General features: G+C 51.3%; 1 protein-coding gene across 1 annotated transcript; it reads left to right on the forward strand.

The window, feature by feature from the left end:
• Positions 1 to 3,729: 3,729 nt before the first annotated feature.
• Positions 3,730 to 9,833, forward strand: LOC123019662 (zinc finger protein 24-like). The gene is made up of 3 exons (XM_044422708.1): positions 3,730 to 4,434; positions 6,004 to 6,136; positions 8,419 to 9,833. The coding sequence occupies exons 1-3, from the start codon at positions 3,730 to 3,732 to the stop codon at positions 9,180 to 9,182; spliced, it is 1,602 nt and encodes a 533-aa protein (XP_044278643.1). The 3' UTR covers positions 9,183 to 9,833.
• The last annotated feature ends 6,401 nt before the right edge of the window (positions 9,834 to 16,234 follow it).

The raw sequence follows: 16,234 nt of genomic DNA on the forward strand, positions 1-16,234 counted from the left end.
AACAACCGTACCTGATAGGTTATAGTTAAGTTGAGAGACAGACTGGCCAGGAATTCAAATTTGGCTCTCCTTGACTCAACACATCTACACCATACTTGCTGTACTGATAACATATTAGCAATAGGAATATATCTCTGGGCATTCCTGGAGTTAGCACATTTCTGAGGTCATCCACATTTTCCTATATCCCGGTTAGGATAATGGGGTTTTTCTACTTTAAGTTGCAGACAACGGAACAGTGCAAAACTACAAAGACCTCTCTCTCTCTCTCTCTCTCTCTCTCTCTCTGCCTAACCTGCTGCCCTCTGTAAGCCTCAGAGAAAAACCACTTTCTGTCTTTCATGTACCCTTTTTCAAGCATACAGGCCAGCAGCCTAGTTGAAGCCATTGTAATTGGTTAATAGCGTAAGTCCTTTTTTAATTAATTAAATCTGCAAACATTACTTCTGAAACAAGAAAAATTATTTGACTCGAGGGTGAGTCAAAAATTATCCGCACTCTGGCTGTAGAATTTATTTTAATTAACTTTTAGAAAAGACAAATACATCATTTTTCGACATAATCCCCTTGCTTTTCAATACACTTTGTCCACCTGTCAACAAGTTTTCTTATTTCCTCATTAAAAACTGAGCTCAGAAATGAATCTTCATTCTCGTAGGACTGCTTTCAGGGGGCCAAGCAGGTGAAAGTCCACGATGGAGCAAGATCAGGACTTTAGGGGGGATGCTTTAACACCTCAAAACAAAGTTTTGCAGAGATGTGTCTGACACAATCATTTCACGGGTACACGCAATGTTGTCGTAAGCCGTGGATGGGCATTCGGCTCCTCCTTGCTGGCTAACACTTGTGCGACCTTTCTTGACCTTCTTCACTCATTCATACACACTTCTTCACAACAAAACAGTTTCTTCATACTGCGCACAAAGCCGTCGATGAACAACTGCGCCAGGTATACCCTCAGACCGCAAAACACGAATCATTGCACGCTGCTCTTCTTTCGTGGAAATCACAAGTGGGGCATCTAATTTTGCTCGCACCGTGGTTACTAATGAAGTGATGTAACACGTTCACACCTGCACAGCAGTGACTGGGGAGACAGTGGCCTTGAACGGAAAGCGCTGATAAGACAGTGCGGCCAACAGAAGTTTTAATATAACCGGAGTGCGGATAATTTTTGACTCACCCTCGCAGAAGTGCCAGAAGGGCCCTGTGTTTGGAAATACAGAAATGCCTCTTTCTAGGCTCCAGTCCTGCATACACAGGATCTTGGGAGTAAGTGCGGCTGAAATCTGAGTAATTGTTCAGCTGGCGTTTTGGATCTGAGGCTTTGCAAGCGCTTGTATTCAAAACTGTATCCTTCAGTATTATTTAAATCTCCTGTTTTGCAAACCGATTACAAGTTCAGACAGAAGAAAAAGCATGCTGGGAACGCCGTAGGTCCTTTCTTCTGTGTGAACTTGCGTGGCAGCCAACTGATCGACCACAATTCTGAATCTAGTCCATTAAAGATTGCAGCCCAGCCATTATTCCTTGCCGAAGAAGGAGGGTCGGTCCTGTGGGGGATTCACACGATCTTGCTTCTTTGCCGCCCCCGCCCACCCGGGAGGAGAATGACTCCCGATTCGGTTTCTTCCCCCAGCGGCTCCAAAGGGGTTAAGTGGACCGTGCTGGCTTTCCTAGAGAGCCCGGCCGAGCCCGATGCGAGGCGGCGAGGCGGCGAGAGGGGGCGCCTCGCTGAGCCCGCGCCGCCGCCGCTCCCGGGAAGCCGGAGGTCCGGGCGATTTCCCCGTTGCTTCTCGCCTCGGCGCGGCTGCAGGGGCCCGCCCGGTGCCCGCGGGTTGCCATGCAGCGAGGGCGCGCAGGAGGTGAGTTCAAGGCGGGGAAGGATGCCGAACCCCCGAGGAGGGAGAGGGAAAGGAAATCCGCGCTTGGGGGGCGGCGCGGGGGAGCGACGGCTTTGCCACACAGGGAACTTCAGGCGGGTGGGCAACTTGTGGCCTGCAACTCCCATCATCCCGCACCGGTGGCTATGAAGGCTGAGGAGGGTGGGAGTTGTAGGGGAAAGCACAGATTGGTCAGCCCCCGCCTGGCTGCTTCCCTCCCTCCGGATCAGGACGGATCTGAGTGGCCTCAGCTCGCCTCTGTCTTGGACCGGAACTGTTTAACCGGGGCATGAGCAGGCGACCCCTCGGAAACATCAGGGCTGTCTTGCTGCATTTTGATACAAATGGAGTAATGAGGAATACCAGCGTAAGCAGGGTGGGGTATTCCGCTCTATCGCAGAAGCTTCCTGGGTAGGTCTTGCTCTCTCAGAACCCGGGACTGGCTGCGTGCTCACACGTGCACACCAGGAGCTGCTCCTACTATGCAAAATAAAGGCGTGGCTTTAGGGGTGTTCCCTGCCTTTCCAAGGGGGATCACCCAAAACCAAGGGGGGCAGATCTATTCCCAGTCAAGAGAACCTCTGCTGCTGGTGGTGGATCTTAGGAACGTGGGGATCTGCAGTTTATTGGGCCAGACCCTCGCTCTGCTAAGCCGAACATTGCCGACAATGCAGCTGTTTTCTGGGGTTCCCAGTTGGAGTTTTTCCAGTGCTCCCTGGAGGAGCAGTGACGATCCGCATGGAAAAGAGAGGCTGTGCCACTGAGCTGCTCTCCGCAGAGCTCCCTGATGTTGCCCGGAGCTCTCTCACTTAGGGTTACACCTGCAACCCTCGAGCTTGCAAAACTACGGGCATCCAACCCCAGGCAAGGTCAGGGTTGCTTCCTTGGCCCTGCAAAGGGCAGAGATGGCTGATTTTGGCTGCCTATGTGTTTCGACGCTGCTTGTAAGGAGTAGGGGCCGAGGCTACGCAGAATGGTGAGGTCCTACCCCTCTCCCTGCAGCCCTGTCCTGCCCACCCATCACCAGTTCCCACAAAGTTCTACCATCTTTGGAGATGATGGAGTCCCAGCTTGAAGCACTTTTACGAGGTCACGCTGGAGTCTTTGGCTGGCCAGATGATATGTACCTACTATAGGACTTCACCTTTAGAGAATTTGGAAGCGTGTGCGTCATCCGTCACTCGGTACTAGAGCACTTCTTTGCATTCAGAAGGTCTTAGGTTCCATTCCCAGCATCTTGTCTCAGTTGGTTGGGGAAACTGGGAGTTGTAGTCTGACACATCTGTGGGGCAAGAGGTTGTGGATGGTTGATCAATTAAAAAAAGAAACAGCAAGAGAGGAGAGAGTACTTAGGTGTCCCCAAAACAGAAGAGAAAATATTCTCAAATGCCTGAACAAGCTTGCACCATCATCATCATCATATTATTATTATTATTATTAAAAACATTTCTGTCCCATCCTTCACAAAAAAACATCTCAGGACGGCTTACAAAAGCCAACAAGTTCGTCTGTCCAACAAGGTTCAGGAAGGACTTTCCTTCCTCAGCAGCTGCTTCTTTTTCTGCAAAGTGGTTTCAAAGAATCTGTCCTCTGCATCTTCTGTCATAAAACCCTAGTTTTCTTTTTGCCACACCGTTGAAGAATGGCAAGCAGTCCCTGGGAAAGGAAAGACCATTCTGAAAAGTGGTGGGTGTAATAAAAGTTGTTTGGGGCATCTGCGAATTTTTTCTCTTAGGCTTGGATGGAACAAGGTAAGACCACCAAAGCATAGCCCTATTCTAAGTTTACGCCGTCGGCAAAATTAGGGCAAGAATCTGTGTAACCATGGCTGTCATTCACAGTGCAAATGGAAATCAAAACAGAGAAGCAGGAACCGGATGGAGAAAAATCAGAGGTGGAACAAAGGGTCCTTCCTGCTGGCCAGGCTGGGAGCGGCCCAGAGCTTCAGAAGGGGGCGGCCCTGCATCCCATCAAGCAAGAAGCAGAGCATGAGCTGCAGCAGTGCTGGGAGACTCAGTGGCAGAGATTCCTGCGGACCATGCAGGCCCCTTGCCCGGGCTGGAGAGCCCCGCAGCTGCCTCTCCTCTCCTCAGGGAAGGCCCCGAGGGCAAGCCAGACGGATTGCAAGGCAGCAGCTGAGAACAGCCTGCACCCCAGAAGAGAACCTGCGACACAGGCCTGGCCGAGCCCTGCCGGCGAGCCCTGTGAGAGTCACCTCGATTTCTCCGTGCAGGTGAAAGAGGAGGTTCCAGATGAGGAGGAGCTGGTCAGCCTGGAGGCCCGGTGCCAGCGCTTCAGGCGGTTCTGCTACCGGGAGGCCGAAGGGCCCCGAGAAGCTTGCAGGCAGCTCCAGGAGCTTTGCCGCCAGTGGCTGGAGCCGGAGAGGCACAGCAAGGAGCAGATCCTGGAGCGCGTGACCTTGGAGCAGTTCCTGGCTGTCCTGCCCCCGGAGATGCAGAGCTGGGTCAGGGAAAGTGGCCCAGAGACCTGCGTTCAGGCAGTGGCCCTGGCAGAGGACTTCCTGCTACGGCTGGAGAGGAGAGAGCAACAGGTAGGTGCATTTTGGTGTGTAAGACCAGGTGGAATATGCCTCTATGGGCCATAAGTGGACATCCCTGCAGGTCACACCGCTCTGTGTGTCATTGTACATTTGGGATACAGCTGCATGCAGCCCCTGAGTTATGAGCAAGTTCTGTTCTTGAGAAAATAGAAATTCATCTCTAAGTCGAATTTGTATGTAAGTAGGATTGTGTCTAGTCAGCCCTCCACATTCGTGGGAGTTAGAGGCAAAGGATTCCTGTGGAAGTGAAAAACCATGAATATCTCTAGGCTCCCCGCCTGCCCCCACCCAAACTCACCAGCACCTTCTCTTTCAGCAAGGAAATGCTGGAAAGATTTCCCTCTCCAGATGAGCCGAGTAGAAAGGCATGTTATGGAGGCCTCTCTCTCTCTCTCCCCCCACTCTCTATGGTGATGCTTTGGATGCCTTCCTCTCTCCCCTTTCCCATCTTCTCTCTCTATGGTAATGATGATTTTCTGCAGTATTTCTTTTTAATTAATAGGTTTTCTAGCAGTTTGCTCTCAAGTACAAGTTGTTCATAACTCAGATGTTTTTAACTCGGAGACTTTCTGTAAATGGATCTCCAGGGGCAGTATATCTTTGCAACAGTAAAAATTTGGGCAAGCTGCAGAGGAAGGCCATTAATTTTGTCACCCTGCTTGTGAGTTCCTGAAACTATTTGGTTGGCTGCTGCTGGAAACAGAGAATGGTGGACTGAGTCAAGGGTAGCAGACGGGTCCCTTCCAGGCCATGATTCACTACAGACCACATCATCCCTGACCATTCTCCTTGCTGCCTGGTCCTGATGGGACTTGCTGCTAAGTATCGTCTGGGCAGCAAGGGTAAAGAAAGCTGGGCTGAGAAGTTCCTTGGTGTGACTCCAGAATGACACTGGCTCCCGTTTTTGTTCTGTCTGCAAAGCTGGGCAGGGCCAGCCCTGCCATTGGACGGAGGGACGTGGGCAAGTGATGCTGTCAGGGGGTCCACAAGCAGGATGGAGGAATAGCAGGCTTCTAGTTTTTTATTTATTTGGCATTTTTATATTTATTTTTATTTATTTAGCACTCCTAGCCACACAGCTCTCTAGACAGTTTACATAATAAAAAGTTGTCCACACCAACTGGTTTTTGGAGGCATTGTGCCTTTGATGCTCTCTTATATTTTTATTCAGGCATTTTATTCTGCGCCTCGGCCAGAAAGGCTCCTGGAGTGGCTTTCATGCCATCGGTAAAAGTTTGCCCTTGCCCACAGGCTTATAGTCTAAACAAAGGCACAACATGCAAGGAAATAGGGCTGGGGAGGGCAGAGGAGGGACAGTCTTTCAGCAGGACTGGCAGAATGCCTCGGCTTCCTCCCTCGCCTCCCTTCGGTTTCATACTGGAGGCAATATATGGGCTCGCAGTCAATATCCAGGTTGGCTGGCTTCCGTCTGAGGAACCGGAGGGGCTCCGTTGTCCTGGCTAGCAACACACCTTGAGCCAATCCTGGTGCCGATTGCAGGGTGGGGTGGGGTGGGGGCAGGGCAGTCCCAAAGTTGTGAGTTGTGCGTTCCCTCTTCAGTTTCAGAAGCTGCAGCTGGTCGAGGAGGTGATCGTTCATTCCCCTAAGGCAGAGCGAGATCTGCTGGACTCCGAGGACATGCAGCTCTCCTTCGACGCGGAACAGGACAGTGACGGGGAAGCCGGTTTGTTCAGTAAGTTTTGGCAGGAGGGGAGCCTGAATGAGGGCAAAGGGTTCACACGGCCTTTGAGGTAAGGCTGTTAAGGAGGTAAGGAAGGTGCTACGCTGAGAAGGGCCTTTCCTGCTGTGGCACCAGCTGCTCAGACAGGCGTGCCTGGTGCCAACACTTTACATCAGTGCCAGGCCAAAACCTTTTAATTTTCACAGAATTTTAATTGTTAATTTTAAAAACATTTTAGCTGATTTACTTTATTTATTTTTATTTCATTTATTTAAAGTTTTTCTACACCGTCCCATTACTAAAAGTGGCTTACAGAGGACAAAAAACAAACAAGAACAAAAACCATAACAACACAACACGCAACAACATGTGTTATCCGACACCTGGGTTATTTTCCTTGCTTAATTTGTTTCAATTTCATTAATTTCTAATTAATTATTTTTATTAGATTATATTTCTGGGTTTATACTCTGTTATATTTTTCTTAATGTGATATTTTCGTTGGTTTTATCATGCAATTGTTTAGATTTGAATGGTAGTCTATGTGATGTTTTAAATTTTCAATATGTTGTAAACTATCCTAAGAGTCATTGACTACTGAGGGTGACTACCCAGAGGAGGGCCTTCTCTGTGGTGACGCCCCAATTGTGGAACACGCTCCCCAGAGAGGTTCGCCTGGGGCCAACACTTCTTTCCTTTCAGCGTCAGCTGAAAACCTTTTTATTCTCCTGGCATTTTAATTGTTAACTTGTTTTAGTTAGTGGGTTTATATTTTAACATTGGCTGCTGGCCCACTATTATTCTTATTTCTATTTTTAGGATTAATTTGCTGTAAACCATCCCAAGACATCTCAGTATGGGACAGTATAGAAAAGTTTTAGATAGATAGATAGATAGATAGGAACTGTATATAAAATGAAGAAAAACACACACAAGCAGTGTGGGTTTTCTAGCGAATGCTCCTGTGCAGATGGGCTATTTTCATTTTGCACCAGAACATTTTCTGAAGCAGCTGCCACAGCTTGGTGTTCTCCTAATATCCCTTACCATTGGCCAAGCTGACTTGGGGCTGATGGGAGTTGTAGTCCAAAGCATGGAGGGCACCAGGTGGGGAGAGACTACCCTAACAGTCTGCCTATTTTACTTGTACTTCATAAACAGCAAAGCTTTTAAAAACTCTCCCACATTAATTTGAGTATTTCACCTGAAATACTTGAGAGGGAAAATGGAAAGTACATTGACATTTACATCCCTAGATGAAAAAAGTCCTACACCTCTGGGCATTCCTCAGCCAGTTGTGTCTGAACATACGTGGAATTGTGTTCTTAATACGATTTCAGTGTTCTGTTATGTAGAAAATTGAATTGGGATACTTGTAAAAATGTAATATACATTTCTAAACCATCTTGAGATTTTTAAAATACGAGACGATGTAGAAAAACGTGAAATAAATAAATAACATAAGAACATCAACTCCTCTTTCAATATGAGGAGAAGGGGAAGCACTGAAAACTGTTAAGACACGAAGAATAGTTAGCAGCCCGAAAAACTTTGCATAATATGCTGGGAACCACTCATCTTCCACTTTGAAGCTGCCAGGCTTGTCTTCCGCCGCAGCGGGCATTTGTCTCTGTTTACCATTATTAAAGGGATTTGGAAAATGCCCTTCCAACACTGGTCTAGTCATTAAACTTTCCCACAGAATTCAGAACTGGTCCTCAGCAGTAGCCTACCTACTCCCTGGGGCTGCAGGCTTTGGCATTCCGGTCGTGGATGCTCTCCTTCATCCAAATCAGAGTTTGCATCCAGAGCATTTGAAGGCTCTGCTGTGGGGATCGGGACCGCTCCTCCTACATCCCCAGACATTTCCTCCTCCTAACAGCCAGAATGGCTAGATGTTTGTATTTCATAAACAGGCGGAGCAACTTTTTTAGTGGGATGGTGTAACTTGGTGTCCTGCACTGGCCGGAGGTTAGACCTGATGGCCTTCCCGGCCCCTTCCAACCCTACTGTTCTAGGATTCGGAGAAAGCCTACACCCAGCAAAGCCAGGAGTCGCTGGTTGAAGTCCCAGCTGCAGGGACGGAATGACACCAGGAACAGTACTGGTACGCCACAGAGAGCTGAGTAGGGAAGGCCCTCCGGCCTGCCCCCAGACAAACTCACTCCCCTTGTGGCTGTCAGTGGGTGAATGAATGAGGAGACAGAAGATCCTTAGCCAGAGAAACTCCCTCCCAGGAGGGAGCCCATGGGAAACCCAGAGGAAATTGATCTGGGCTTCTCTGTTTGTTTCAGAAAGTGAGAAGGAAAAGGCGAACCTTCAGCCGGAAAGGCCCAAGAAAACTGAAGTGAGAGCGCTTTCCTTGGACACAGCGAGAGGAGCTTTTCCCCAGGTGGCCGAGGCAGGGGAAAGGCCTAGCAGTCAACCGGGACTGAAACCTTCCCAGGAAATCTCTCTGGGACAGACACAAGGGCAACACAGGGAGGATGGTGACCGACGTTCAGCCAAAAACCGCTCCCAGCAGCCAACCCCCAGGCAGGCCACGGAAAAGAAAGCTGTGGAGTGTGGGAAAAGTTACCCCCTGGGCTTGGGCCTAGTTCAGCCCGCCAAGGCACAATCCTACGAGTGCTCGTACTGCGGGAAGCGGTGGCCGTGCCAGTCGCAGCTCCGACGGCACGTGAAGATCCACACGGGCGAGCGGCCCCACAAATGCACGGACTGTGGGAAGAGCTTCAGCACCAGCTCCAACCTCAGCCAGCACAAGAGGGTGCACACCGGGGAGAGGCCGTACAGCTGCAAAGACTGCGGCAAGAGCTACCGGCGGCGGGCCTCCCTTGTCCAGCACGAGAGAGAGACCTGCCGCAAGGGCAGCCGCTTCAGCGCTCCCACCGTGGGTTACGTGGTGTTGGGGAACTGCACGTTGCTGTGCATGAAAAAATCGACACAGGGTGCGAGGAACCGTGTGATCGCCCCCAAGGGGGGAGACCCCAGCCTGGCGGATCAGCCCTTGAATATCCTGACAGGGTATTCCCAGGAGCGGAGCTGTGCCAAGGATTAGGATACAGGTAAAGTGTCTCCTGCACCTGGAGCCCTGCTTGACAAAAGAGAACTCTGAGGGGAGGGAAAGAAGAATTCCCTGGCCTGGTCGAGGGTTTTGCTTGGAGATCAAATGCAGGAAGCGAATCGATGTGAAATCGATGCTGTGTGGCAGCTGAGTGGTGTGGGAACTGCTTCTTTTCTAGTATGCTTTGCAGAAGCCAAATAACTGGACGGAGGACATGAGCACAAAAGTCACCGAACAGGATGTCTCCAAAGTGTATTTAAAAATGAGGTGCATTAATCCCGCCATGTTTCAGATAGAAATTCTCTCTCAAAGTAATCAGCAAGGATGATTCCTGGGTGGGCAGAGTCTCTGCTTGGTGTCTGCTGGGCCTGCTAAGCCACATATTTTCTGCACAAGGAAGGATGCATGAAGTTGCATACCCACGGAGGGCGGCCTGCCGAGAACTTGACCAGCACCGCTGTTTTCGCAGGCCCTGGCAGGCAGCGCGTGCATGAGATGGGCCATCCGCGGGGGCTCCAGGGGCTGTGCACTTCTGATGTACCCTATGGTTGTGGTGGAACCCAGAGTTGGCTTAGGGAGCTGAAAAGCTAACCATCAAGCCTTACCCAACGAGAGCGAAAGAGAACCCAGATAAATATTCAGAGTTTTGAGAGACCTTTCCGCCATTGCAGTAGTGGTTTTTTTTTTTTTTTTTGTGGTAGAGATGAACCAGAAAGTACCTGCAAGATGGCCTGCAATCAGAAAAACAAAAAGCCCAAAAAGAAATCTGACGTGGAAAGTGGGAAGCAGTGGGATGGTGGGGACCTCAGTTTGTTTGCTTTTTCAATGAGGTTGGGAGAGTGTTTGGCTCAACGAAGCTGGGCATCAAATCACAAACAAGACTGCACTGAGGTAGGCAAATCACCCAGGTGTTTTGGAGTACAACTCCCACTGGTCCAAGGTCAGGAACTGTGGGATATCAGTCTGTGGGGGCAAATATGGATGTAAGCGCTCCTTCAGGTAACCAGGACCCAAGCCGTTTAGGGCTTTATAGGTCATTACCAACACCTTGAATTGGGCCCGGACTTCAATGGGGAGCCAGTGAAGCTGACGGAGAACTGGTGTCATGTGAACATAACGTCCAGTCCCCGTCAGCAGCCTGGCAGCTCTATTCTGAACCAATTGAAGTATCCGGACCGTCTTCAAGGGTAGCCCCACGTAGAGCGCGTTACAGAAGTCAAGATGGGAAGTCACCAGCGCATGAGTCACTGTTGCAAGGCAGTCGTACTCCAGGTAGGGGCGCAGCTGATGAATCAGCCGAAGCTGGAGGAAAGCGCTCCTCGCCGCTGTTGTCACCTGAGCTTCAAGTGAAAGCTCCGGGTCGAGGAGCACTCCCAAGCTGCGGACCTTGTCCCTAGGAGGGAGTGCAACCCCATTCAGGACAAGGTTCAGGTCACCTTCTCCGAAGCCCGAACCGCCAACCAACAGGACCTCCGTCTTGTCTGGATTGAGCTTCAGTTTATTGGCCCTCATCCAGCCCATTACCTCGGCCAGGCACCGGTTCAGTACAGCCACTGCCTCACCTGGATTGGTGGAAAACGAGAGGTAGAGCTGGGTATCATCAGCATACTGATGGGTCCGCAGCCCACACCTCCTGATGACCTCTCCCAGCGGTTTCATGTAGTTATTGAACAGTAAAGGGGACAAAATGGAACCCTGCGGTACCCCATGGCAAAGCTGCCATGGCGCAGAGCCATAGTCCCCCAACACCACCTTCTGGAATCGGTCGTTGAGATAGGAGCGGAACCACCGCAAAGCGGTGCCTCCGACCCCCAATCCCGCCAGCCTATCCAGAAGGATACCATGGTCGATGGTATCGAAAGCCGCTGAGAGGTCCAGGAGAACCAACAGGGACGCACTCCCCCTGTCCTTCTCCCTGCACAGGTCATCGTACAGGGCGACCAAGGCAGATTCAGTACCGTACCCGGGTCTGAAGCCGGACTGAAATGGGTCCAGATAATCAGTTTCATCCAAGAGTGCTTGGAGTTGTCCCGCCACCACTCGCTCTAACACCTTGCCCAGAAACGGGATGTTGGCCACTGGTCTATAGTTAGCGGCCATCCCTGGATCCAGTGACGCCTTCTTCAGGACCGGTTGGACTACCGCCTCCTTTAAAGGAGCAGGCACCCGACCCTCCCTCAGAGAAGCGTTAACCACTTCCAAGATCCAGGTTCCAATCCCGTGCTTGGAATCCTTTATTAACCAAGACGGGCAAGGGTCCAGAAGGCAAGTGGTAGGACGTACTCGTCCAAGCACCTTGTCCACATCATCGGGCCGCAATAACTGAAATTCATCCAATAATTCTGGACCAGACGGTAGCGTTGGTGTCTCCCTTAAAACCTCTGAATCAATAGTGGAATCCAGCTCGTGATGAATCTGAGCGATTTTCTCCCTAAAATGCTCGGCAAAGTCGTCACAGCGGGCCTTTGAGGGTGGAATCAGCTCTTCCTTTGGCCCTGGGTGAACCAGGCCTTGCACCACTCGAAAGAGCTCCGCCGGACGGCATTGTGAGGAGGCAATGGAAGCGGAGAAGTGTCTCTTTTTCGCCGCCCTCACCGCCACAGCATAGGCCCGATAGTGGGCTCTTAAGTGTGTTCGGTCAGATTCATCACGTGATTTCCTCCACCTACGCTCTAGCCGTCTCCCAACCTGCTTCATTGCCCTCAATTCTGGAGTGTACCAAGGGGAAGAGCGGGCTCTGCCCGATGGGAGAGGACGCTTAGGAGCGATCGTGTCTACAGCCCTGGTCATCTCCCCATTCCACAGTTCAACCAGAGCCTCGACAGGAGCACCCGTCTTGTCAGCCGGAAACTCCCCCAGAGCCTTCAGGAATCCTTCTGGATCCATCCGGCTCCGGGGGCGGACCCACACAATCGGGTCTGCACCCTTGCAGAGGGAGATGTCGCTCTCGAGCACAAACCTCACTAGGAAGTGATCTGACCATGACAGGGGAGTCAAGCATAAATTCCTCACCCTCAGACCACCCTCTTCCTGCCCCGTCGAGAAAACCAGGTCCAGAGTGTGTCCACGTTCATGGGTCGGGCCGGTGACATGTTGAGACAGCCCCATGGCCGTCATGGAAGCCATGAAGTCCTGAGCCGCCCCGGTCAAACTAGCCTCGGCATGGATATTGAAGTCCCCCAGGACCAGCATCCTGGGGGTCCTCAACACCAGGTCCGAGACCGTTTCCGTCAGCTCAGGCAGGGAGACTGTTGGGCAGAAGGGTGCACGGTACACCAACAGAATCCCCAATCTGTCTCGGTCGCCCAACACCAAGTAGAGACACTCCAGCCCTGGTCTCGAAGGGACAGGAAGTCCCGTGAGAGTGATGGAGGCCCGGTAAACCAAAGCGACCCCCCCTCCCCTCCCCTCCGGCCGTGAACAGTGCTGGACCATATACCCGGGCGGGCACAATTGAGAGAGGGCAACATCCCCCCCCCTCTCCCGCCCAGGTCTCCGTTATACAGGCCAGGTCGGCCCCCTCATCCACAATCAAGTCATGGATGAGGGCAGATTTGTTATTGGCCGACCTGGCATTAAACAACAGCACCGTCAGGCCCGAGGGGCGACTGACAAGACTCCCTGGCACCTTCTGGCTGGGAGCAAAACCAGAAGTAGGGACAGGTGTCAGCCATCTGTCCCTCCTTCTTCTATGCAGACACGTTAAGCCCCCACCGCTATTACGTCCATTGCCCATCACCACACCAATGGCGGCGCCAGTGCGCTCCCCAGGAAACTCAGGCGGCAACATGGCCAGGGACGACTCCATAAAAACAAGTTAAAACACTTTAAAATTATAAAACATTTAAAATTGGCCGTTCAACAGAAGGGACTGCCACAACAAAAGAGCAAGTCCCCTGGCCAGCCTAGCCCCCCCCCGAACAGCCCCCCCAAACGGCGGCAAACCGCCCTTTGGCCGCCGGCCCCGGCCGCTGCTGGTGCTTTGTAGCCGCGGGCCGCCCGACGCCCCACCCCGTCCGGGCACGCCTGCCACGTGTGCAGGGGCGTGGCAGGGCAGTCAGGTAGCGGCGGAGTCGGCGGCGCGGCGCAGTCTTCGCGCGGTCTTCGGGCGCGTGCGCGGCGCGGTCTTTGGGCGCGTGCGCGGCGCGGTCTTTGGGCGCGGTGCGGTTCTCGGGCGCGGGCGCGGTCTCCTGCCAGGTGTTGTTCTAGCAAGGCGATCAAACTGGTCAGTCCTGGAGGAGATCAACCCCGACTGCTCTTTAGAAGGCCAGATCCTGAAGATGAAACTCAAATACGTTGGCCACTTAATGAGAAGGAAGGACTCCCTGGAGAAGAGCCTAATGCTGGGAACAATAGATGGCAAAAGAAGAAGATGATGGCAGAGGATGAGGTGGCTGGATGGAGTCACTGAAGCAGTTGGTGTGAGCTTGAGTGGACTCCGGGGGATGGTGGAGGACAGGAAGGCCTGGAGGAGTGTTGTCCATGGGGCCGCGATGGGTTGGATGCGACCGCATAGCATAGTATAGGCAGTGGACATAACTGTCTCATGGAGGAAGACCCTAAGGCAGCGGTTTACCCATCACCCCAAAGGTTCCTCCAGGAGAAATGTCCTGACTGTTAGAGCAGAACAGCCATGGAGCCAATGGCCTGGGGAGGTGCTGGGCTCTCCCACACTGCAGCCACTCAAGATGCAACTTGACAGCCATCTGGGAGGGATGGTTTAACTGGGAGTCCTGCATTGAGCAAGGGTTGGACCCAACGGCCCTCTGGCCCCTTCTAACTCTACCTATCCATGAGTCTATGATTCTCTGCATATGCTGTGTTTGGTGCCTGCTGAAAAACATCTTAATTTCAGGAATCCTCCTTTATTTGACCGGCCACCATTTTATCCAATATCTTGTTTTTAATACATTGTTTTCTTTTATCTGTTTTTTATCTTTTTATTGTTCAGCGCTCTCCAATCTATATAGATATGGAGAAGTCTATACATGTTGCAAATTGAATTGATAAAGAAAGCCCAGGGAAGGAGGCCCTTTGGCCCAATATTTATCTCGCCCCTCAAGCTAGTCTGCCTCCCCCCACCCATGGCAACACTTCGGTGGTGTTGAGCAAGTTGGTTCAGTGCACAAAAACTTCGTTAAGGTCTTTGTTTTAACACCAAGGTGTTAAGAGGGCTAATGCAGAGTGGGGTGGCCAGCTCCCTTTTCTTCTTCCTCCTTTAGGGCTCTTGCGCCCTTCAGAAGCTGCTTGAAAGGCAGATATTCACCAGGGGTAGTTTCTCCCACATGCAATGGGCAGATTCAACAGGTGGATCCAGCCTTGTTGTAGTAGTGTTTGATGAATGCCCACCTTTTGTGCGAGCTGTTTTGAAGCACAGAATCTGGGAGCACAAAAGCCTGGGGGCTGCCCACCCCAGAAAAAGCAGGGGAGTGGGGACAGCACCCGCTTCCTCAATTTCCTCTCTCCCAAAGCCCAGTCTCTTTTTCTCCCACTGCTTTTTCTTAAGGGAGACTCACAGCGTTAAATGCACACAGAATATGAATTCCTAGAGCGGTCCAGTGGAAAGGTTTTGGGCAAGAGGAAGGAAGAAAAAATGTCAGAGAGAGAGAGAGAGATCATGTTTAAATAAATAAATAAATAATTTAATAAAATAAATAAATAAATAAATAAAACCTCTATGCCACCCCATAACCTGGGGGTTCTCTGGGCAGCTTACAAACACTGCGGCATATAAATGCAATAAATCAAAACGGATAAAAACAATAAAATTAGTAAATTATTAAAACATTCCACATAATAACAATGTATAAAACCAGAGACAACATAACCAAATGCGACCAAATAAATTAACAGCCAAAATTAAATAACAGAATACAATTTAAATTAACCAAAAGCTTGTTTGAAGAAAGAAGTTTTTACCTGGCATCTGAAAGAAAGAAAAGTCAATGCCAGCAGTATGTCCCTGAGGAGCAAATTCTAGCGTCTGGGCACCAATGGGAGAAATGCCCCCTTCCTAGCCCTTTCCCCCTTGATCTTACTGGGGGGCGGGATTCGGGGGAGAACTTCAGAGGAAGAGCTAAGTGGTCTGGTAGGAAAATACAGAGAGAGGCGCTCCCTCAGGTATTCTGGTCCTAAGCCATTTAGGACTTTATACATCAGAGACAACACTTTGAATCGAGCCCAGACTGGAACAGGGAACTAATGCAGCCGACAGAGGACCAGCGTCATGTGTCCTTGCTGGCCGGTCCTCGTACGCAGCCGTGCCACTTGGTTTTGCATTGCTGCAATGCCCGGACTGTCTTCAAAGGCAGCCCCACGTAGACCGCATTGCGGTAATCCAGGCGAGAGGTTACCAGCACATGGAACAGTGTGTTCAGGCTTTGCTCATCCAGGTAGGACCATAGCTGAAAGATCAGCCCAAGCTGAACAAAGCTGCTTCTGACCATCCAGCCCACCTGAGAAACAAGCGACAGCTTGGGATCCAGGAGCACCCCTAAGCTACCCCTGTAGGGGAGTGCGACCCCATCCAGGGCAGGTTGAAAATTTCCTAGCTGGAAGTGTGGGAGCACCCACCAACAAGACCTCCGTCGTACCTGGATTCAGCTTCAGTTTATTGGCCCATATCCAGCCCATACCAAGTTCAGACACCAGTTCAGGACAGCTACTGCCCCACCTGGATCAGATGGAAAAGTGAGGTGGAGCTGGGGATCATTGGTGTACTGATGACACCACAGCCCACTCCTCCAGATGACCTCACCTAGTGGTTTCATGTAGATATTAAAAAGCATGGGGGACAGAACTGAGGGACGCCATGATGCAGCTGCCGTTGCCCAGAGCGACAGTCCCCCAGCACCACCGTCTGGAACCGGTCCGCCCAGTAGGAATGGAACCACTGCAGAGCGGTGCCCCCAGCTCCCAACCTGGCCAGCTGCTCCAGAAGGATACCCTGGTTGATGGCCTCAAAAGCTGCTGAGAGGTCCAGGAGAATCAATGGGATTGCACTCCCCGTCTGTCTCCCACCAAAGGGCATCTCGCAGGGTGTCCAA

Source organism: Varanus komodoensis, unplaced genomic scaffold (assembly GCF_004798865.1).
Source record: "Varanus komodoensis strain SLA01 unplaced genomic scaffold, ASM479886v1 scaffold133, whole genome shotgun sequence".
Taxonomy (NCBI): domain Eukaryota; kingdom Metazoa; phylum Chordata; class Lepidosauria; order Squamata; family Varanidae; genus Varanus; species Varanus komodoensis.

What these genes read in the sequence shown, in the direction of transcription:
- LOC123019662 (XM_044422708.1), top strand. Translation starts at nt 3,730, where the DNA reads ATGGAAATCAAAACAGAGAAGCAGGAACCGGATGGAGAAAAATCAGAG. An exon ending in TGGAGAGGAGAGAGCAACAG is followed by an intron (nt 4,435 to 6,003) that starts GTAGGTGCATTT and finishes TTCCCTCTTCAG; the next exon opens with TTTCAGAAGCTGCAGCTGGT. An exon ending in CGGGGAAGCCGGTTTGTTCA is followed by an intron (nt 6,137 to 8,418) that starts GTAAGTTTTGGC and finishes TGTTTGTTTCAG; the next exon opens with AAAGTGAGAAGGAAAAGGCG.